At 42.7% G+C, this 22,523-nt stretch overlaps 1 protein-coding gene across 5 annotated transcripts in view; it reads right to left on the reverse strand.

Annotated features, from left to right (window-relative positions):
• PPA2 (inorganic pyrophosphatase 2) overlaps nt 1-22,523 on the reverse strand; it is a 45,873-nt gene that overhangs the window by 16,894 nt on the left and 6,456 nt on the right. For 3 of the 5 annotated variants that reach the window (XM_077815099.1, XM_077815096.1, XM_077815100.1), the window contains 5 exons: nt 14,652-14,693; nt 11,860-11,913; nt 8,626-8,745; nt 7,325-7,411; nt 3,999-4,125 (listed from right to left, as the gene is read on the reverse strand). In XM_077815099.1, coding sequence (XP_077671225.1) covers nt 3,999-4,125; nt 7,325-7,411; nt 8,626-8,745; nt 11,860-11,913; nt 14,652-14,693 — 430 coding nt within the window. The remainder of the gene's footprint in view (nt 1-3,998; nt 4,126-7,324; nt 7,412-8,625; nt 8,746-11,859; nt 11,914-14,651; nt 14,694-22,523) is intronic. The other 2 variants (XM_077815097.1, XM_077815101.1) reach the window with 1 other exon arrangement.

The following is a 22,523-nucleotide window of genomic DNA, read 5'->3' on the forward strand; positions in this document are numbered from 1 at the left end:
AATCAGTAAGAAAAAAATTAATATACAGCACAAGTTCAGGACAGGATTTTCAAGCATTTAGCACTTTACTGTCCCTAAATTATTTTTTTTCCAGATTTACCATAACTAAACTTTTAATATAAAGTGGCCTGAGTCACTCAAGCAAAAAAAACCTAAACATTTTTCACAAATGTTAGCACAACAAAAAAGACTGACCAGATGTTGTTCAGACTTCTGAAGGGGACAAAGAAGACAGGAAAGGTCCTTGCTGGGCAGAGACCAAACATAAGAACTCTCAACCCAATCAGAAATATTAAGTGAATAGTAGAAACTGACTGATGCCACTGCCATAATGCAATGATATCAGCTTGTCAGTTATTAGAAGAGGTTTCTTAGTTTTATCCACAGCTATTGTCCATTTGAATAAATAAAAAGTCTCATGGGGTGGAGCGAAAACAAGTATAAAGGGACATACTGTACTGCACATTCCACCAGATTTGTTTATTTTCAGAATGAAGAGGGATTCCTGTTAACCACTGCAAGCTACAGTTATGTTTTGTTTAAACTAAATGGGGGACTTCCCCTCCCCCCCAAACCTTGGACTACTCAAACAATCTCTGAAGTGACCATTTCTTATATTTAAGAAATGTTTTCCCTCTTCACCCTCTGATTGTTAGGTGGACGCGTCTCAGGGTATGCCTACACAGCAACCAGACACCGGCAGCTGGCCCGGGCCAGCCAACCCAGGCTCTTGGGCTTGGGCTGCAGAGCTGCTGCACTGCAGTGTAGATTTCTGGGCTAAGGCTGGAGCCCGAGCTCTATGATCCTCCCATCTTGCAAGGTCCCATAGACCAGGCTCCAGCACGAGGCCAGAAGCCTACACAGCAATGCAACAGCCCCAGAGCCCAAGCCCCGCAAGCCGGAGTCAGCTGGTATGGGCCAGATGCAGGTGTGTGCTTGCTGTGTCAACATACCCTCAGAGTTGTGTATTTTCCATCTGTCAAGCTGCCCCGCAGTGGCTCAAGAGCGTAAGTACCAACTTCAGGGCAGACTGTTAGGAACCAGGGCACAAACCCCCAGTTGGTTGTGAGTTCTATGCCTAAATTTCACCAACCAATCGTCAAGTGTGAACTCCTCAGACACTATAACAATCTTAACATGGAGTCACAGACAGTCCTCTTGAGTACTTTCTGTTTTGCCACCCAGGTTAGCCTACCTCTGTGACAAATGTGCCCTTACCCCAAGGATCACAGCAAAATTCAGGTTACTCTCAGTCCTAAAAGACCAGCCACTTACCCCAGGTCAATTGCACGTAGGATCCCACACCAAAGGCAGTTTATTAAAGGACTGGCTATTTGTGCAAATATATTCTCCAATGAAAATCTGTGTGTGCGCACACATCACATGCCACAGTTCATAGTTTTTGGTTTTGTTTAAAGAAAAAGAGAGATAAATAGTCTATTTCCAAATAAACTGGAGTTCTGTCACCAAAGTATCCAATCCTTTAGGGCAAGAATGTTACTCAACAAAATAAAACCAGATTTAAGACAGCACTAGTGCACTAAGTATTAAACAGTGGCTCAGTTTTTTTCTATATTTTACTTTTGTCATACTAAACTATCTCTTAATCACTTTAAGTTATGGTCAAAAAAAATTATAAGAGATTAAAAAAGAAAAAACGTTGTCTAAAAATATATCGCTAATTGATTGTCAAGATCACTTAGCCAGCCACTAAGTGGTACAAAATATATATGGATACCCACTGAACATTATGGAACGTTGTAAACTTGGGTGCAAACATTGAGGGCAACTCCACAGATCTTAGTTCCTCTGAGAAAGAGGTGGGGAAGACGACAGAGATGCTCTCAGATAACTGAATCTCAAATCATTTAGCCCTTCTTACAAGTTGTGCCTTTCTATTTACAAGCAACTACAGTGTGGCTAGCTGAAGCTTCAAAGTCATTTCTAAGGGCTGTCAGTCGTTCTGATCATGGGGGCAAGGTCCATGGTAAAAAGCAAGGTGTCACAGCCTTCAAACTAAAAGCAGATGGAAAGAGGATCTATGTGCTACAGCTGTCACCTGAAAATCCAGGGCTAGTGATGAATCCAAGATAACCGTGTGACTATGAACCATACCAGCAAACCCCTTAGGCAGAAGGCACACTAACATCACCTATCCATTCATGTAAATGCTTCCTTATGCCATTAGCATTAGTTCTGTCTCATCCAGATTGAACCACTTTGCTCACTGCAAAAGCAAAGAGTTAAGTATCTGGTTTTGATGAAAAAAGAGTCATAGATCAGAGTGTCATCTTCACACTGATGAAGCTGCAGGCTGAGACATCTCACTGCTTCCCTAAACTAAACTTATGGATCTCTGTAACAAACACACAGTATGAGAAGGCAGAAACACTCTGCTGCAATTGATCTGCCTCAGTGATTTTACTAGCCTAAGAACTTCCTTATCCTTTCATCACAGGTAATCTGTAAATCATGGTGACCTGTGCAAACAATGAAAAGGGGAGGGCCATCTAGGTAGCGGCCCACTGATGCAGATAACAACTTGCCTTAATATTGTATTCAGCCACCAGGAAAATGGTTCAATGGCTGAGCAGCATAATTCCTCAGACATCTAGAACTCTATTGGACACATCCGTTACTGCAGACCGACCATTAAAAAGGGCGCTATCCCAACAAAAGGATAAGCCCTGACCTCGAGTACCTGAGAGTACATAGGATATTTAGCCTCAGAACATAATTATTACCTTGACAAAGATTGTCCACTACTTGCACAAGATTTTAGCCCTTGGATTCCCAATGATTTTATTTTTAAGAATGAAGTCCTGTTAGCTACAGGATAGGTATGGCACAAACACAGATTGAACCACTGCACCACACGCTTAACTCTTCTGAAGGGAACACCTGCAGGAATGGGAAGGTAATCCAGTTACCATGCCACTTTAAAGCAACCCTGCCAAGCTGAAATCTAGCCAATTTGTAAAAAATAAGTTAAAGGTCATTTCAGGTGCTAAACCTGCCTTGGAGTCCTGCCACCCATTTTTTGTGGCTACACAAATCACACTTTTTTTTAGTATTTTTTTTTCCTTCTCTGTTACTGTGCAAAGGATCCAAACAAAACAAACCAGTGGATGAATGGCTATTAGGGAGGCAAACTAACAATACTGAAAGTAAACACTTAAACTAATTTTTTCTTTTCATTTCTTTCAGCAACAGTTCAAACTATTTCACAGATGCAAGTAAAAGCTTTTCAGACAAATGTGATTTTTTTTTTTTTAAGTTAGATGTGTTCCTTTAATCTCTACCTTCCCTCTGCTGACACAAACGTTAAGGCTTCTGTTAGAGTCAATTGTGATAATGATTTTGAATGTGAACTACAAAAAGCTAAAATGAGCCCACCAACTAATTTCACATGTGCAACAATTCTCAATTACTTGGGAATCAAGTTGTCAAAATCCTGTAGGACACTTTGAAAATGTAGGGGCATCTTCAGAGTGCAAAACTATACCTACCCAAATACCATAAACAAAAAACCCTCATACAGCCAATGGAAATTAGGGCTGTTCGAAGTAAATAACATTTGCAAGGGTTTAAACTTTATAATTTTCCCAACTACTTACTAAGGCAGTCATGTTTCAAAAATCATATTCTCTCACACAAGGTTCTGTGTATGACAGGTCATTTGAGGAAGTCCGGAGACAGCTGTTAGCCTTCCTAAAGCTTACTGTGAGATACGTACATGCATTCCCTAAAGAAGATGTTTAATACATGCTTCCTTTTCTTTAGGCTGTCTGCCTTGCCTCATCCTTTGTGTGTAAATGTCAGAGACCACTCTACTGGCCATGCAATTAAAAGCAAGGTGCAAATATTTAAATCTGGAGCTGCGCAGTTAGTAATCTAGGCCACACTTCTGTATTACCAATTCCAAGTTCTAGGTTTATCCTATTCCTCAAAGTTCACTTGCTGAAATGGATGGTTTGAGGACAGGTAAAGATACTTGCCATGAATTTTCTGGGCTTCTGGGTCATCCACACTGATGGCAATAATCTTCCAATCGGTCTCTCCTTCATCAATAAGAGCCACAACTCCAAGAACCTTTACCTGAATGATCTCACCAAGAGAGCGTACCTGAAAGCACAGCAGCACAATTCCTGTCTCAGTAAGGTACAGAAAAGGCTACACAGTCACAAACTCTTTGTTTTCCTCTAACAGACCAAAAAGTTGTTCTTCTCTTTCAACTCTGCCACATTCCTGTCCAGAGTTTTACTTCCCGTCCCTAACAGATTCCCAGGCCCACTTGCCCCTCTCCAGTCTTTTCTCACCTTTGATTCTCTCTTCCATCTCTCTGTGCAGGATCTCAGTAATTTCTTCAAGGAGAAAACTGACATGTTCTAGCAAGAATTTTCTTCCCTTCCCTCTATATTTACCCTAATCTGTGATCCAGAGGCACCACTCATTCATCTTCTAATCCCTTCTACCTATCGCTCCTGTCCCCATCCCAAGTCCTCATCTCTTCTCTCACTCTCCTGGCTCCTTTCTCCTAGCCTTCAAACATACACCTATCTCCACACTCTACATTCACCCTGGCTTCTCCAAATAGCACCTCCTCTCTCTCCTCTTCTTTTCCTCCAAGCCCCATGAGTGTGAGGTTTCTTCCTGCTGCAGCAATTTCCTCTCTTCCAATTCCTTCTTGGATCCCTTGTAATCCAAAGTCAGGTTCCTCTTCTCCACTGGCACAGCCTTTACTTAGGTCACTATCAATCAGTCTCCTTCTGGCATAGTCCCAGGGGCATCTTCTGCAAACTCATTCTCCTTGATCTATCCACCACCTTTAGCACAACTGATTATTGCTACCTCCTTTCCTAACTCTGTGGACTTTCAGAATTTTTCTTCCTCCATGTTGTTACCCCCTTACCACTCCAAATGATCCTTCGGAGTCTCCTTCTCCACCCATCCCAGTCAACATCCCATAAGCACTACATAGACCCTCTTTCCTTTCTCATCTCTAGTTGGCCTCAACCTACCATCTCTAAACAGGTAACTCCCAAATCTGCCTTTTCACCTAATCTATCCCCCTCACTCTAGTCTCACATCTTTGTTTTTCTGTCTCGTGTTCCTAGGTTTCCCATGGCAATTCAAGTTCAACATGGGAAAAAGAAAAAAAAAAGTTCTCTCTTTTCCATCACCATTAAGAATTGCACTGCCCTTGTGAGTTATTCAAGCCCTAAAACCTGCCATTTTTATCTCCTCTTGTCTCTCTCATCCAACACCCAAGCTTTTGTGAAATCCTTTTTTTCCCTCTCCAAAACTCACCATTTCATAGAGTTTAAGGCCAGAATGGACCACCAAGTCCTACGAAAGGTCAGATTAGATTTTACAGGCCACCACTACCCTCACACAAAACCCAACAACTGAAATTAGACCCCAGTATTACAGCCCACAGAAGACTAGATTATTGTGTGCCCCAGGCAAATGCAAGGGACCAAGGTACACCAGTGCCCAATGCTCCCACAATGGCAGTGAAATGATTAAGTGAGATATAACCTTATAATCCAGGCAAATGAGTTATACCCACACTCACTGTAGAGGAAGCTGAAACCCCGCCCTCCCCAAGATCAGTGCCAATCTGAAAATTTCTTCTCAACCCCACATATGGCCATCAGTTAGACCCTGAGCACGTGAGCAACAAATAGCCAGCCAAGAACCTGAGAGAGATAGTGAGAGAGAGAATCACTGGTGCCGCCTCAGAGCTCTGGCCTGCCCCATCCAATGCGCCACCTCCAGCCATGACCATCCCTGATTATTCAGAAAAAGAAGATAAAAACACTTTCAGAATATTTGGGAGGCAGAGGGGGGAATCCCTTCCTGACCCCCTGCCAGAGGCCAGCTGAAACCCTGAAGCATGAGCTTTTAGGAATATAAGACATAAACCTGAAGTGAGCCCCAGGGTTTCTAAACCCTTCCCTATTAACACAAGCAACCCTCAGTTTCCTCTCAGATTCTAACAACAGAACCTTGCCCATACTTTGGCAGGGCCGGCCTCTGGGGTGGGCCATTCGGGCCCCCGCCCAGGGCAACCCACCAAAGAGGACGACATGTGCAGCGTTTGGATTCCCACCTGACCTGCTGAGGGCCAGCTGGGCTGGCGGCAGGCAGGCAGCAGCGCTGGAGAGGGGGCAAGGGGGAGAGACCCAAGCTGCAGAGGGCAGTTGGACGACCAGCCATCGAGCCAGGTGATCAGGTGACTCCTCCAGAGCAGAGGTTCCCCTCTTCCCCGCTGCTCTGCGTGTGTAGCTGCTGCTGTTCCTGTCTCCCCCCACCCCCTTTCTCCTGCCCGGAGCTGCCCTGGCCACTCCGGACAGGGAGCATCCTGCTGTCTGCTGGGGGCTGATGTCAGGGCGTCCCCCGCACCTGTGCACCGGATTTCCATTGAGCTGGGGTGATGGGACAGGGGGAAATCTGTGTGCGCGCTGCTGCCTCTCTGGGTCCAGAGCTGCTGGCGGCTGCATGTCTCTGAACACAAGCCTTCAGGCTCCTGACAACTGAGTGCTTTCTTAAAGAGACAGCGCACTCATACACTCAGGCACACACACACTCCCTTCAACACAACACACACTGTGTCACACACACACAATCTCTCTCTCCTCTCCTCCCCCCTCCCCGCCCCGACCCCCAACACACACAACACCAGGGCTCCCTGCATTCAGGTCACTTCCTCACCTGGGCTGTGCTGAGGCATCAGCAGCTGCTGCTCTCCTGCCGTCTCCTTATGCAGCCAGGCGGGGCATGGGGCAGAGGAGCAGCAGTCCAGTGGGAGAGCGAGCAGCAATGCCAGCTGCTTTGTGCATCCAGGTCAGTTTCCCCACATGGATACAGGACGGGAATGCAGGGCTTATGGGAGCAGGAGGCAGGAGTGACGTGGGCACAGTGAAACAGTTGGAGCACAGGAGAGAGGTGCAGGGGATAGGAGTGAAGGGGTGCAGGGACTAGGGGCACAGTGTAGGAGTTTAGGGGAGCAGGAGGGAGGTACAGGCATTAGGGGTGAAGGTGGCACAGTGCAGGGGTTAGGGGGGAAGGGAGGGTGGGGAGTCCATGGGGGACCAGGAACAATGTGAGGGGGCACCACACCCATGGGGGCCAGGGGCACCAAAATGCAAGTTTGCCCCGGGTGCCATTGTCCCTAAACCTGGCCCTGTACTTTGGTCATCCCCCAACCACAAATACTGTAACCTTTTCCCTCTGGTCAATTGCTTCCACCTTGCCCCCTCCATTCTATCCAAAAAGCTGCCACCAAAATATTAAAATAACCATGTTTATTAAGACAAACCTTTGTGCCTATTTCACACACATCAATGGGATCATTATCACCACAGCATCCTGTATCCTTATCTTTATGGTGTGGATCTTCCCAAGTCTGTTAAAGGATTGAGAAACACAATAATTAATCTCCAATCACAATTCCTTAGTTTATCTATAAATTACAGAGATTAATAAAACACCAGTAAATAAAGATACAACCTTCCCTTTTTCTGGCAATAGGCATGCTTAGCTCAAGAAAGATGATAGATTTTATGAGCCTGGGTAAGATAGCTGGTAGAGCACCAGCCTTTTAATCTGAGGGTCTGGGATTAAAGTCCCTCTTCAGGTACAAATGCCAAGTCAAGGCTGGATGGGTTTCTAAAGATATGCTCAACATTTTGTTTGTTGGGTTTTTTAATTAAAGGGGATGGTTTTAAAACTTAGTTCTTTCCACTTTTAGAAAAAGTTTGTCATCCATAGCTATTTTCCTGCTATAAGTGACTTTGTTTTTTGTGATTTTTATATCCTCTGAAGTAGGTAATTGCTTCAATTTGGAGATTTTTCTTTTCCATGTTTGAAGTAATGAATCTACTAGAAATGAGGGAGAAAAACACACACACACACACGCACACCCTTCCACCAAAAAATATGGATTTTAGGAAGAGGGAAAAAAGAGTCTCGTGGTGAAATTTCTTCCAAGGCACCCTTAAGTACTTCCCAACCGGTTGCTCATGAGCAAACATCTAAATCCTTATTGTCACCAAATTTGGAATTTCAGTCACTTTTTATAAACACGAAACATAAAATTTTAAATGAAATATGATCAAAGAAGTCTAAAAGTTTAAAGTGAAATAAGTCAAAGTACATGTAACTAGAGTTTAACCCAAAAACCAAAGTCCCTACATTTTTTTCCTTTGTCAAAGAGGTTAAGAGATTCCAGTTACTATTTGCACTGCCAAATATGAATGGCCTCCATGAATTTACCACTTGAACTTTGTGTAAGGGGAAAAAATGTTACTACTACTTGTTTTAAGTACTTTTGAATGACAGGAAGATTGCAGCATAATCCTGTCACATAGTAGAGGGAAGTAAAACATAAATTCAAGGTTCCTTAATACTTAACTCCTTCCTGAAATAGCACACACATGCCCCAATTCTGATCAAAATTTATGGACACACTAAAGTTCTGCATAAAAAATTCCTAATTTACAAATCTATCAAACAGAAACATCCTTCTTGCAACATATTTGCATTCAGGCAATGCTCAGGATTTATAAGGCAATTTATTCAGAAGACAGGAAGGTTTCACCATTATAACAAAAATGTTACCTGAGGGAGGGCACCATAATTCCATATATAACCCTTGTGAGGGAAGATATTGGCCACATATCGAAGCTTGCCTCTCTTTATATCTTGTTTAATGGGATTCAATGGTTCCTTGGTGGCAATCTAAGCAGATTGTGAAAGAGAGAGAGAGTGAGTAAAGAATTCTAAAATGCACAGCAATTAATCCTGTACCAAACTGGGTAAGAAGTTGCATTTTGGGCAGTGGGGAGAGCAAGCTTGAGGTCTGGAAAGTATTAAAGTGCGATAGCCTCACTAATTCTTTAGGGTTATGTTCAAAAACAGACTTATTATTAATGTTTTAAGCTTTGGTGTGAAGTATTCATGGCAAAAAAAAACTGGACCCAGACACGCAAAGCCATATCATTATAAGAAGTCTCTCATGGTCAGATACAAATACTGAAGGGGACCTAGGTTGGAAGCACTGCACTTTATGGGCCAAATTTGGCAGTAACATAAATAGGGGTCCAAGCTGATCAGACAACAGGGGTTTGACAATGACGGAAAACTGCTTTAACTGTTAGTTGTTTTCCTACACCATCTGCTTTCTCTACCCATAGTATATAAATTACACTTGTTCTGCACACTCATTCTGCACACCCAATGAACACCAAATTGGTGCAAGATTGGAAGCAGATTAAGTTAAATCAGAAAAACGCACTCTTGTTCCTAAATAGGCATCTCCACATGGGGATCTATTGCAGAATAGCTTATTCCACAATAGCTATTCTGGCCAATTTCCCCAAGTAGACAAGTCTGACTTCATAGCCTACACATGTTTTCTGACCTATTTATGCTAAGCATCGTTCCCCTCTATTCGACATTGGTGAGGCCTCATCTGGAGTACTGTGTTCAGTTTTGGGCCCCACACTACAAGAAGGATGTGGAAAAATTGGAAAGAGTCCAGCGGAGGGCAACAAAAATGATTAAGGGACTGGAACACATGACTTATGAGGAGAGGCTGAGGGAACTGGGATTGTTTAGTCTGTGGAAGACAAGAATGAGGGGGAATTTGATAGTTGCTTTCAACTACCTGAAAGGGGGTTCCAAAGAGGATGGATCTAGACTGTTCTCAGTGGTAGCAGACGACAGAACGAGGAGTAATGGTCTCAAGTTGCAGGGGGGGAGGTTTAGGTTGGATATTAGGAAAAACTTTTTCACTAGGAGGGTGGTGAAACATTGGAATGCGTTACCTAGGGAGGTGGTGGAATCTCCTTCCTTAGAAGTTTTTAAGGTCAGGCTTGACAAAGCCCTGGCTGGGATGATTCAGTTGGGGATTGGTCCTGCTTTGAGCAGGGGGTTGGACTAGATGACCTCCTGAGGTCCCTTTCAACCCTGATATTCTATGATTCTATGTGACATACACCACCATTTAAATCATCACTGAAATTGGCCCATAGACTTCCAAAGGAGTTGCACCCATTTACACCAGGTCAGAGCTGGACATTGTGCCTCTAATTATAGGTCTCCTTTTTGAAAAAATACAAAGCATGCTCCAAAATTTGTGACTGATTGTGCAATTCTGGTTTCAGTCAGGATTTTACCCTGCATTTGGCCAAATCCTACTAGCAAAATATGGAGTAACTCCACTGAGAATGGTGATGTTTCTCCAGATGTACAGTGATGTAACTGAGCAGAATAATTTGGCCCCTGCCTGATGTTGCCAGAGTGTCTTGGAAGAGGCTGCTGGAGATGCAAAAATGAGAATGACCTCAAGGAAGGCCAACAGGAAACTATGTGAACTGTTGGGGCAGAGTGACATGCAGGAAATGTGATCTAGTAAGAGGGAGCAGGGGAGGCAAGTTTCAATAACTTTATTTCTTAAATTCTTTAGATCAGATAAGAAAGTCTTCCCATGAAGGGAGGAGCAGTCCAGGAGTCACAGATGTGTGGTGATCTGTGTCTAGTTTTGGCTTCCTACCATCGTCCAATCTGAAGGATGGTGTCTGGGAGCAAGGAAGGGGTTAGGAGAACAGAAACCTAATGGGCACCGATATAATCTCTGCCAGAGTAGTATTGTAAGAGTTTCCATATCCCAGCAATTTTTGATCAGCTGGCACGGCAAAGTAAAGGCAGCCATTTCTTGTCTCTTGCAAGAAGTCAGAGGTGGAGAAGCCAGACAAGGATTTCACACCACTTTGGAACCTGATTCTAATGGGATGGCAGGTGTCTCCATATCGCCAGAGGTCATGCAAAGTGTTAGGTAAGAAAATAAAATACATTTAAAAGCAACCCAGATTTCAAGTTAAGCCTTTAAATAATGCAGTGAAATTAGAACATTTGGCAAGTGGACTCAGCCTTCCCCTGATGTCATCTTAAAATGTAAGGTGATTATTTGACAGAAGAAAAAATAGCACTATTCCTACAAATATGAACTGTGATAGTGAACACTGTTTAAAATCCAACCTTCAAAATCATTTCAGCATCAGGAAAAAAAAGTTAAGCTCTGGACAGGGCACCAGCACAGGCAAGACTATTAACAGCTTACCCCCAAACTTCCATAAAACCTTGGGGAAGGGAAATTGATATACTACCTAGGGAACAAGCTAGTTTCTGTACGATCTAGGAAGTGTTTTACCTACACTATTAATGAAGCATGCCTACGCCTTTGTTTTGTGACACTGCAGAGGAATGCTCCAGTCAGGCTCTGCTTTTAAAATTTCAGAAGCTCATTTCCCAGGAAGAAAAAAAAAACTTCAAAAGTAACTAAGTGCCAACAACTGCTCTTAGATGAAAGATGATGCTTTTCAAGTGCCAATACAGAGAGGTCAAGATTAGGACTGGCACACTATAATTTATTCACCGATAAAGCTCATGGAGGGATTAAATCTTTTGAATCCAAAGTTAAATAAATTACTGTATCTGTTTATATGAGAGGAAGATAAATTGCAGGATGGTGTCCTGAACTCAAACATTTTTAGGACCTGTTCTGCCACTCGTATTCATGTTGAGTAGCACCTTACACTCCATCTTGAAATCAATGGGGTTATTGAGGAATAAGGAAATACTCAGTGTGAGTAAGGGAGACAAAACTAGGCCCTTAATTTTTTTAACTACAGGAAAAACGTCAATATTAATAACTGCAAAAGAACATTCTAGTAGTAAGAATGCTACATATAAGGATTAAACTGACTTTCTAAAACGTTGGAAACCATTACACCACTATCAATTCTGCAAATATCTATATATTTAATAAACCAAGGTTGTTTTTTTAATTACCTCCATTTTAGCATTTGACCAGCGAGGCACTTCTACAACCATGTTAAACACTACCTAAAAAGAAAAAAAATTGAAGTATTTAAAATAAAGTTAAGTTGGTGATAAACATTTTGTGTGATAAGTTATTTCTTCCGTATCTGACAGCAATATTTGCCGACACTAACAACTCAGGCATTTAATTTTCTAGATGCAACATGTTTACAACACTATGGTTTCTCACAACATTATTCCAATTAGAATTATTCCAATTATTCCAATTACCCCCAATTAGAAGACAGGGTAACCGCTAAGACAGACATAGAAATCTCCATGATGCTTTTCAGTCTGGTCTATGATACAGCTCTTCACACAATGCTCAATTTGCCTGTGGAACCCATGGCCACAGAATATCATTGAAGCCCACAGCTTAGCAGGATTCAAAAAGGATTGGACACGATCGCCTTCTATGATGAGATTACTGGTTCTGTGGATGAAGAGAAAGCAGTGGACGTATTGTTTCTTGACTTTAGCAAAGCTTTTGACACGGTCTCCCACAGTATTCTTGTCAGCAAGTTAAAGAAGTACGGGCTGGATGAATGCACTATAAGGTGGGTAGAAAGTTGGCTAGATTGTCGGGCTCAACGGGTAGTGATCAATGGCTCCATGTCTAGTTGGCAGCCGGTGTCAAGTGGAGTGCCCCAGGGGTCGGTCCTGAGGCCAGTTTTGTTCAATATCTTCATAAATGATCTGGAGAACGGTGTGGATTGCACTCTCAGCAAATTTGCGGATGATACTAAACTGGGAGGAGTGGTAGATACGCTGGAGGGCAGGGATAGGATACAGAAGGACCTAGACAAATTGGAGGATTGGGCAAAAGAAATCTGATGAGGTTCAATAAGGATAAGTGCAGCGTCCTGCACTTAGGACGGAAGAACCCAATGCACAGCTACAGACTAGGGACCGAATGGCTAGGCAGCAGTTCTGCGGAAAAGGACCTAGGAGTGACAGTGGACGAGAAGCTGGATATGAGCCAGCAGTGTGCCCTTGTTGCCAAGAAGGCCAATGGCATTTTGGGATGTATAAGTAGGGGTACAGCGAGCAGATCGAGGGACGTGATCGTCCCCCTCTATTCGACATTAGTGAGACCTCATCTGGAGTACTGTGTCCAGTTTTGGGCCCCACACTACAAGAAGGATGTGGAAAAATTGGAAAGAGTCCAGTGAAGGGCAACAAAAATGATTAGGGGTCTGGAACACATGACTTATGAGGAGAGGCTGAGGGAACTGGGATTGTTTAGTCTGTGGAAGAGAAGAATGAGGGGGGATTTGATAGTTGCTTTCAACTACCTGAGAGGTGGTTCCAGAGAGGATGGTTCTAGACTATTCTCAGTGGTAGAAGAGGACAGGACAAGGAGTAATGGTCTCAAGTTGCAGTGGGGGAGGTTTAGGTTGGATATTAGGAAAAACTTTTTCACTAGGAGGGTGGTGAAACACTGGAATGCGTTGCCTAGGGAGGTGGTGGAATCTCCTTCCTTAGAAGTTTTTAAGGTCAGGCTTGACAAAGCCCTGGCTGGGATGATTTAATTGGGGATTGGTCCTGCTTTTGAGCAGGGGGTTGGACTAGATGACCTCCTGAGGTCCCTTCCAACCCTGATATTCTATGATTCTACGATTTTATCTAGATGAAATGGATATTTAAAAATTAAACGGGAGTTTTGGAAGGAATATAAACTCAAGCATAAACACAGAACAAAATAACCCCACATACTCTATCAAGACACTACAATGCAAATGCTTTACCCTCTGGGGAGAGGGTAAGAGAACAAACACCACATGACAGATGCATAGTTTCAGTGCTAAATGCATTAGTGGAAGATACTACAGAGATGAGTGTGATATGAGTATCTAAGAACCAACAGAGAACAGAATAGGGCAAAATCTAACCTCTAATTAATGCAGGTTAAGAGGAAATTATCCCTGGGGGCAAGTTATCCCATAATTGTTTACTGCGGGGGTTTCTTGCGCCTTAGTTTGAAGCAGCTGGTACCGGCCGGTGTTGAGCGTAGGATACTGGGCAAAACTGCTCTGCTCCATATGGCAATTCCTGTGTTCCTATGCCTTATTTTCTGTGCGACAAGGTGGGTGAGGTAATATCTTTTATTGAACCAACTTCTGTTTGTGGGAGAGACAAGCTTTCGAGCTTACCCAGAGCTCTTCTTCAGGTCTGGGAAACTAAGGCCAAGTCTACCCTACAGACTTACATTAGTATAACTATGTCACTCAGAGGTGTGAAGAATCCACAACCCTAACTGACAGTTATACCGACCCAAACCCTGGTGTAGACAGCGCTACTTTGATGGGAGGGCTTCTCCTGTCAACACAATTACCGGCTCTTGCGGAGGTGGATTAACTATGCCAATGGGAGAAGCTCTCCCATCAGCATAGTATTGTCTTCACTGAAGCTCTGCAGCAGTGCTGCCCCAGAGTTTTAAGTGTAGAATCATAGGACTGGAAGGGACCTCGAGAGGTCATCTAGTCTAGTCCCCTGCACTCAAGGCAGGACTAAGCATTATCCAGACCATCCTTGACAGGAGTTTGTCCAACCTGCTCTTAAAAATCCCCAATGATGGAGATTCCACAACCTCCCTAGGCAATTTATTACAGTGCTTAACTACCCTGACAGTTAGGAAGTTTTTCCTAATGCCCAACCTAAACCGACCTGGCTGCAAGACCTGTAGGCCTGCCCTATCTCAAAGTGTCACTGCTAAATATAAGGTTTGAACTGATTGTTTAGCATAAGTAGTTAATACATACCTCAAGGGACGATTCAAAGTGAAGTGGTCCATTAACACCCCTCTAGTCATAGGGAGAGAAAGGGTGGAGGGCTGTTAGTGGGTGACAGAGTGTTATAAGAAAGCATAAATCCAGTGTCTCTATTAAGACCATGATTTTTAGTGTCTAAGCTCCCGGGCTTGTCTTTTGAAAGCACTGTGCAGGTTTCTTTTGAGGATGAGGACTGATAGGTCAGGTAGAGAATAATCACTTGGTGAGAAGTGTTCACCCACAGGTGATGTGGTGTTTTTGTCTTTTAATAATTTCCCGTGTGAGTGCATTCATTCTGCGTAACAGAAATGTCAGAAAACAAAGCAACGGCAAAAATAAAAATATTTATTCGTGGTGTATTATTGATAACATTTCTGTTTACATTAAAGATGAATCACAGTGCTGCTGCTCCACTCAACGACAGACACACCACTCCTTTGTAGAAACTAAGGCGATGTCTACACAGCGCACCTTACAACAGTATGGCCGTGCCGCTGCAGCCGCGCCGTTGTACGGTGCGGTGTGCAGCTGCTCTTTATTGCCAGGAGAGAGCTCTCCCGGCGACAAAATAAAACCACCTCCAATGAGGGGTGGCAATGTCCTCATCAGGAGCGCGGCTCCTGCCGACAAAGCACTGTTCACAACAGTGCTTTTAGTGATCCAAACTCTTGTTGTTCAGGGGGGTGTTTTTTCACTCCCCTCCCCCCGAGTGACACAAGTTTTAACGACGAAAGTGCTAGTGTAGACAATGCCAAACATGACTTCTTAAAAAGAAAGATGAAATGCCAAACTGACTTCACTGGAAGTCATTGCACCAGGCTTGAATCTGTCCCAGAATGTCACCTTGCCTAGGACCCTAAGAGACACTTCTTACATGAATATAAAAAGTGTAAGAGACATTGCAATATCTTTGGGGACCGCAATGTATTGAGTTGAGGAATGTTTTTTGTATTATTGTGGGCCAAGGGTTGTATTCAACTCCTGGGGGATGGCTATGACAGCTTCTCCAGGAAATAAAAACAGTGGGGGTGGTGATTAAGGTGAATCACTCACGTTGTAAACACCTCCAGAAAGATATCTCCCCCCGAGAAGATTTGCATTTACCAGTTCAAACTGCTTTTTCCAGAGACCAACAGACAAAGAAAGGGCTTTTGGTATAAAAAAGGCTGAGTTTAAACTAACACATGGCTTTCTTTTGATTCAGCAAACAGACAGGACCTTGGGTCCTAGGAGAACCCAACCCCTGGAAGGATTGGAAAGACTGACATCTACCAGAGCCCTATGCTGGAGTTGGAGTGACCTTTGATAAGCATGTAGGAACTTCAATTGTTTTTATGTGTTTCCTCTGTGATGCTTTTACCTTAAGAATAGCTGTGCTTACTTAGAAAGAGCTGTGGGATAAATTGTAACTGCTGGCAATATGCTGTTCATAGCCTTCAGACAGAAAGCATCATACAGATTCTAGCTGTTAGCCAGACTGGCTTGCTGGGGATATCACAATGAGGTGTGGAAGGACTGCAGGCCTAACCCCCAGTCTGGACGGAGAGACACACAGGTCTCCACACAAGCGAGGTGATTGCTCGGAGCCTAAACCTAAAGTGGGTGCTTAAAGAAGACTGGTTTGTGGGGGAGGATGTCAAAGGCACAGTTAACCCAGAAACTGACATGAAGTACCGGGATTTTTGCACCTAGTGATCTGCTATATTAATTAACTAACAAATACGTTTCCAGAGCTGATACAATAGTCTGATTAACGCCAGCCTCTGCAGTTCCAAATTTGTACCCTCTTCCCCAAATTTGAGAGATGAACTAAAACAAGCAAGAGGGAATCTCAATAGTCACCTCTCACTGATTTTTCCTCAAGGTCACAAGTAATTCACAGTCCTCTCACAGCCAGAAGATCCCAAAACACATTCTATACTAATTTGTATAATGGTCATGTCCACAATGCGCTGTTCGCATTCATAAGACGGAATCCATCTCCTGAAAAGTCAACAACCTAAGATAATAAGCAAGGAAGAGAGCACAGAGTCCTTAAGCATCATTTCAGTGAGAATATTCCATGGGTAAAGAGCATCTTGAAGAAAGAGAACATAGTTATGAAAGAAGGGTTCAGAGCTGCCAGCATTGAAGGAGAGATAATAGATGGAATGGATGGAAGTGTGATAAGAGATAATGGATGGAAGTGTGATAAGAGACAAAAGCAGATAAGGGCAGGATTGCGAGGAGACAATTATGGGGGTCATCTGACAACCATCTCTAACTCTCCCCCAGAACTATTGGGCTTACTGCACAGTATTGCAATCATGGTGGACAGGCTCTCTCAGTTGGGGACAGATAGCAAAACGCTATTTAACAGGCCCACTCCAAAAATGCTAAGGCCAATTCTGGTGTGGAGCTCTTAAATAAAATTTAAAAAAAAAAAAAAAAAAAAGCTAACAAGACTAAATAATCATTTTGACTTTCATAATTACAACAAGAAAAGGACCTATAAAGTCTTGCTGAAATATTACAGGATAAACTTTTATTGCCACCAGAACCTTATTTTTGTTGTGAACGAGACTGCAGGAGATTTATCCATACACCTGTGTTGTAAATGTGCATTTTCCTGACTGCATCTGTAACTGTGGCTGCTGCAGAATATAGAGATTTTTTAAAAACTTAAATTGATCAAGAAGTACTTGAGGCCTGCAGTGAGTCAAGGAAGACTCTTAGGGCCAGAACCTCACCTAGCGTAAATTGGTGTAGCACAAATTATTTCAGTGAAGCTACATTGATTTATCACAGACAAGAATCTGGCCCTCAGGATTTCTGATATCAATTGAACACAAATGGTCAAGAGCACTAAATATAACAGCCTAATAGATTAATTCATATGCAAAAACAAATAAAAAGGCCTCTGGAAAGGCTGAGCTGCCCAAGTTTCAGCTGCTGCGGATGTTTACAAGAGTTTAATAGCTTCATGCAATCCTTATGTTTAAAAATAAAAACAGTTTGTTTATGGGACAATCAATTTTTTCCAGGGATGAACCAGAGCCCTTGCCCTGCATGCAGAGGGTTCATGACGGGATGGTTTTAATTGGGATTAGGGAGGTATGTACAGGAGGATTTGACAGCTGGAGATGAAAGGGAAGAGAGAAAAGGCTGCTTATTCCTCCCTCATATATTCTACGTTGTCTCTTCTCTTTTTGTCCCCTCACTTTCTCTTCTCCATTCTCCTCTCCCTTCCTTTCCTAGATTTCACCCTTGGATCTTCCCAGCATCCCCTCTTATTCTCTCCATCAGACAGACTCAGTCCTGCCTTTCCACCCATGAATATCTCTTGCTTCCACCATCCCTTGTACCTTGCCACAACATGCTGCCCCCCTCTGTTACAGGGGAAGCAAGCGAAAGTACAGATGCCAACCCTGGTCTGACGGTACCTCCTGTACATGGTGAGCACCGTGTAGGCTCACCCCTGGGAGCAATGCCCCAGACTCCACATGGTGCAGACTCTCATACGTGTGTGTGAGGGGCTTCATGGAGGGCAGGCTGTATGATAGACCTGGATGGAGGTGGTTCCTGAGGTGCATATTTGTTCACACCGCCTACTGACAGTTTCACCAGCTCCGTTGGGTGGTGGCTTCTTTGGAAGACCAGTCTGGTGGGGCTTAGGGCAAAAACAGGACAAAACAGTTTTTTGTAACACAGACAAGGACAGCCTATGTTAGCTGGATCCTCACAGTTCTCAGGGACACACAGATTCTCTACTTATATATAAGAACCGAGACTGTATTGTTCATTTACATTAATATAGAGTGCAGTCATTTTTGCTTATACTCCATTATATACACTAGGAGCTGAGAGGGGGAATCAATGGTTGCAAAGTGGAGAAAAGTTAAAGCATTCCATTTTCTAGTTTCTAAAATGCAATATGCCAACAGGAAAAAAACAATTAAAAAATATTTAGTAGTATCCCTTAAATTACAATATTTTGCCTATGACATATAAGAGCAACCCATAGCCAAAGAAGCAGTTTCAGGAAGGGCAGAAGGAGGAGGAAAGAGGGCTGCAAATAGTTTACTTGAAGAAATCTGTTTTTGGCTCCTTTCCTGGACCACCTCCCTACAGGCTGCCCTCTGGCTTGAAGTGTCCCTTCTGACAAACAACCCTCTTCCTCTCTTGGTAAATCATCCTTTCCCTGCTGAGCTGCTCACTTCCTTCCCCAGTCCTCTGAGCTCCTGATCATGTGAGGTCAGTGGCTGTGGGGCAGGGATTAGAACCTATTTTGAATGGGGGGGAGGGGGGTGAAGAAATTTGATTTTTGCCTAGGGGGATGGGAAGTTGAGAGTTTAGGGGCTGTTGTGGAACTTTTTAAGGGATAAACCAATTTTGAGTAGAAGAGGAAGCAGAATGCAGGGCAGCCTGTGCCGAGAATGAGGAAGAGAACAAAACTGATAGGAAGAGGTGGAGATAAAATGAGGAACAAAAAGGATGGTGAGTTTTCCCAGAAAAAGTCTGGAGTAACTCTAGCACTTGTACAGCAAAGTGCTTTTGGAAAATATAATTAAAAAAAAAAAAAAGCATTCTGGACCTGCTGACATACCTCTCTTAAGCTTTGTAACATGACAAGGGCAAAGATAGAAGACAACAGCTCTACTTCAACTACTTCTCTTCCGTAACTATTTAACGCAGCTGCTGCTCATTTGTGATTTTACCAACTCTCATCACAGGCCGTACATTCATAAGTGGCAGCCTGAGCCGAAGTTCTAAGGGAGAGTGAACAGAGCAAGCCACAGCCCAGTGCCTTTAACTACAGAAGAGAAAAGAGAGATGAAAAGAAGGACTATCATGAAACATGACCACAAATATATGGAGATATGCTTACTATGGACTTGTTCACAATATGAGCCCCATCCTCAATGTATCACTTGCTATGAGGTGCTGGCCAATGAAAATCAAACCAACAATCTCCAGCTATATCTAGAGATCAAACATTCTGGCCTGAAAGACAAGCCTCTGGAGTTTTTCCAGTATAACTTGACAAAGCTAAATGGCCAAAAAAGTACAATGTCCACTCTGAAGTCAACAAGCAGACATTTCATCTTGCGAGTCTTTCCACTGAAAAGCAAAGGGGAGTCTGATAGCACAAGGGAAGAGTTTTTACTTCAAGCTCACTGTACCAAGAATTGGTTTCAGTGATGTTCAGTGACAAGATAAGCAAGTAACTGGACACTTTAGAGTTGTGAAAAGATCCAGGACCAAGAAGAATCTCTGCCACTGGTGAAAATGTAGCATCAATCTTCTCAAGCTTGAAGCAACTATTTATTTGCAATTAAGTCTTATTAATTCACTGATGTGGCTTCCTTGGCAAACTCTCTCTCCTAGATTAGATATTTATCTGGTGGCGGAGTGCAAGACAACTTCATTTGTTCTCAGTCTCTGCTAACCTGCCCAACTGCAGGGGAAGTTTTTCAAATATCGTATGGAAAGCGTTCTTGAGTGGGAACATTGTGATGGTCTCCACAAATGGAGCACAAGCAATGACTTGGCAGCACTTATAACTGCTTTGTAGCTCCAATGGCTCCTTGTATAGGCCAGGAGGCCCCAATCACAAGGAAATAACCAGCACATCTGAAAAACATAAAGGATGCTGCTGGGAAGACAGTTAACTTCCTTAGAGCTTATCCCATAATTTCTAATGTTTTTGCTGTACTGAGTGATCAATGCTGCCAAGTTCCTCCTTCACACTGGTATGTCTTGGCTTTATCATGAGAAAGCACCGATACACCTTTTTGAACTCCCTCCCGAAGTGCCTGTCTCTCTGTCAAGTCACTCACAGACAAAACATCAAAGGCACATACAATGATGAGCTGGTTAGAAGCCCTTTCAGTGCAGCTGGGAGCAACATTTCAGATTCGTCTTTCAAAGACAAGTATGGCTTCTAGGAACTTGCCCGCAACAAGACACTAAGGGTATGTCTACACTTCAATCAGACAACCCCAGCTGGCCCAGGCTAGCTGACTTGTCACGGAGTCCTAGAGCCCAAACATCTACACTGCAATTAAACAGCCCCTTAGCCCAAGCCCTGTTAACCTGAGCCACCTGGCACAGGCCCGCCATAGGGTTTTTAACTGCAGTGTAGATATACGCTGAAGACCACAGAACCAGCCCCGGACAGAATAGTGACTGCAACTATAGGAAGAATATCCAGCATTCACGATGGAGATTTGAAACTTTTGATGCTTTTCACATTTACTTACCTGGGCGAGAGTGAATTTTCAGTGCTTGTAGTACTTAAAACAAAGCACAGGTTCAGATTACAAAATGGTAATGATCTGAGACAAAAGGTAATTATCTCCCCTAACATCTGGAAAGCAGCCATACCCAACTCGTTAAGTAGTTCAAATATATAAATAGTTTCTTTATTCTCTTTTCCATGCTAGCAATTACAGTAGTTACACAGGGTTGACGTGACTGCAAATCTGAGAGTAAATCAGAGTTTGGAAAGGGAGATGGCCCACGATATGGCCTCACTACTACAAGATGCCCCATACCAAGAAAAAGTTGGGGAAACCTTTTATTAGAACAAACCAAAGCAAGCTGATCTTGCAAACTGCTAAGATGTATGTCCCTACTTCAGTGAAGAACTGAATTAAGTACATCAAAAGATAGACCAATATTTTATAGTCCCCTTTTCAATATCACAAGTGCTCAGAACAATTTTAAATAAATCTGATAAACTGAGGCGACTTATGCCAAATTACTTCTATTTTCTATATCTAAACTGACATTGGATATACATGATTTACCAAAGAAACACTTGGCTAGTATAATTTAACATATGCTTTTAGGAGGCACCATACTGCTGGAAATGCCAACAAATAAGCAAGATCCTGAGCACATGTGGTTATTAAAAAAAGCTATGCCACTTTTCATGGGATTAAGAAAGGTATCCAGTTTGGTTATCTACTGTACAATTTGCATCCATAATGTCTCTTGCCTTTTCAGCTGAGTATAGTATTCCTGTCCTGAACTGCTGTGTAATATTAGTGGGTGATGTTAAAAAGTTTCTATGCTTCATCCTAGACATGGCTATGTTTTAAAAAGGTGAGCAAAGTAATTCTTTTATTTCTATCTATCTCTGAGTGAGTGAATTACACACTCAGATTTTGTAATATACCCACTTTTGTGAAGCATTTTGGGATCCTTTTGGATGAAAGAAAACATATGTAAGATATTGCAAAAACAATACTCAATGAAGTTAAACGTCTAAATAAGCACTATATTAGACTGATCCTGCGAGGACATCTGTAGCATCAGGGCTATAGGCAGCACATAGCAAACGATGTTGTTTTAGTCAAGTTTAAAAAAATTTCCACTAAATGAGAAAAATATTAACATATAAATATTAACGTTACAGCTCAGAAGTTTCATATAGTTTTAACCATTTTTTAGATTAGGCTCTGCAAGATGATCAGGATCAGATATTGTCACACTGCTCATACAGATAAGAAACAGAATACATGACTGCATGCTAGAGTTATAATTCACAGCATATGCCATGTGAGTGCATGCCTCATCACCCATTTTCAGCAGCCATATAGCTCCTCCTTACATTTTATCTTTTATTCGCGTTTATAAATGACTGTGCACCTACTTAAATAATTCTTAAGTCAGCATTAGAAAAAAGCCTGAAATCTAAACAGTACATATAACTGGTGTTTATGGGTTAAATGAATTATGAGTGAGAGAGAATTAAGGTGTATGTGTGAGTCGATGGATGTGTAAGGATGGTACACAGGACCATACCAGTGGCAGGAAATAATATTTCAAATGCTGCTAGAAACCAGACCATCAGAGTGGCTCTGTCGAGTTAAAATG

The sequence above is a fragment of the Eretmochelys imbricata genome, chromosome 4 (assembly GCF_965152235.1).
Source record: "Eretmochelys imbricata isolate rEreImb1 chromosome 4, rEreImb1.hap1, whole genome shotgun sequence".
Lineage (NCBI taxonomy): Eukaryota > Metazoa > Chordata > Testudines > Cheloniidae > Eretmochelys > Eretmochelys imbricata.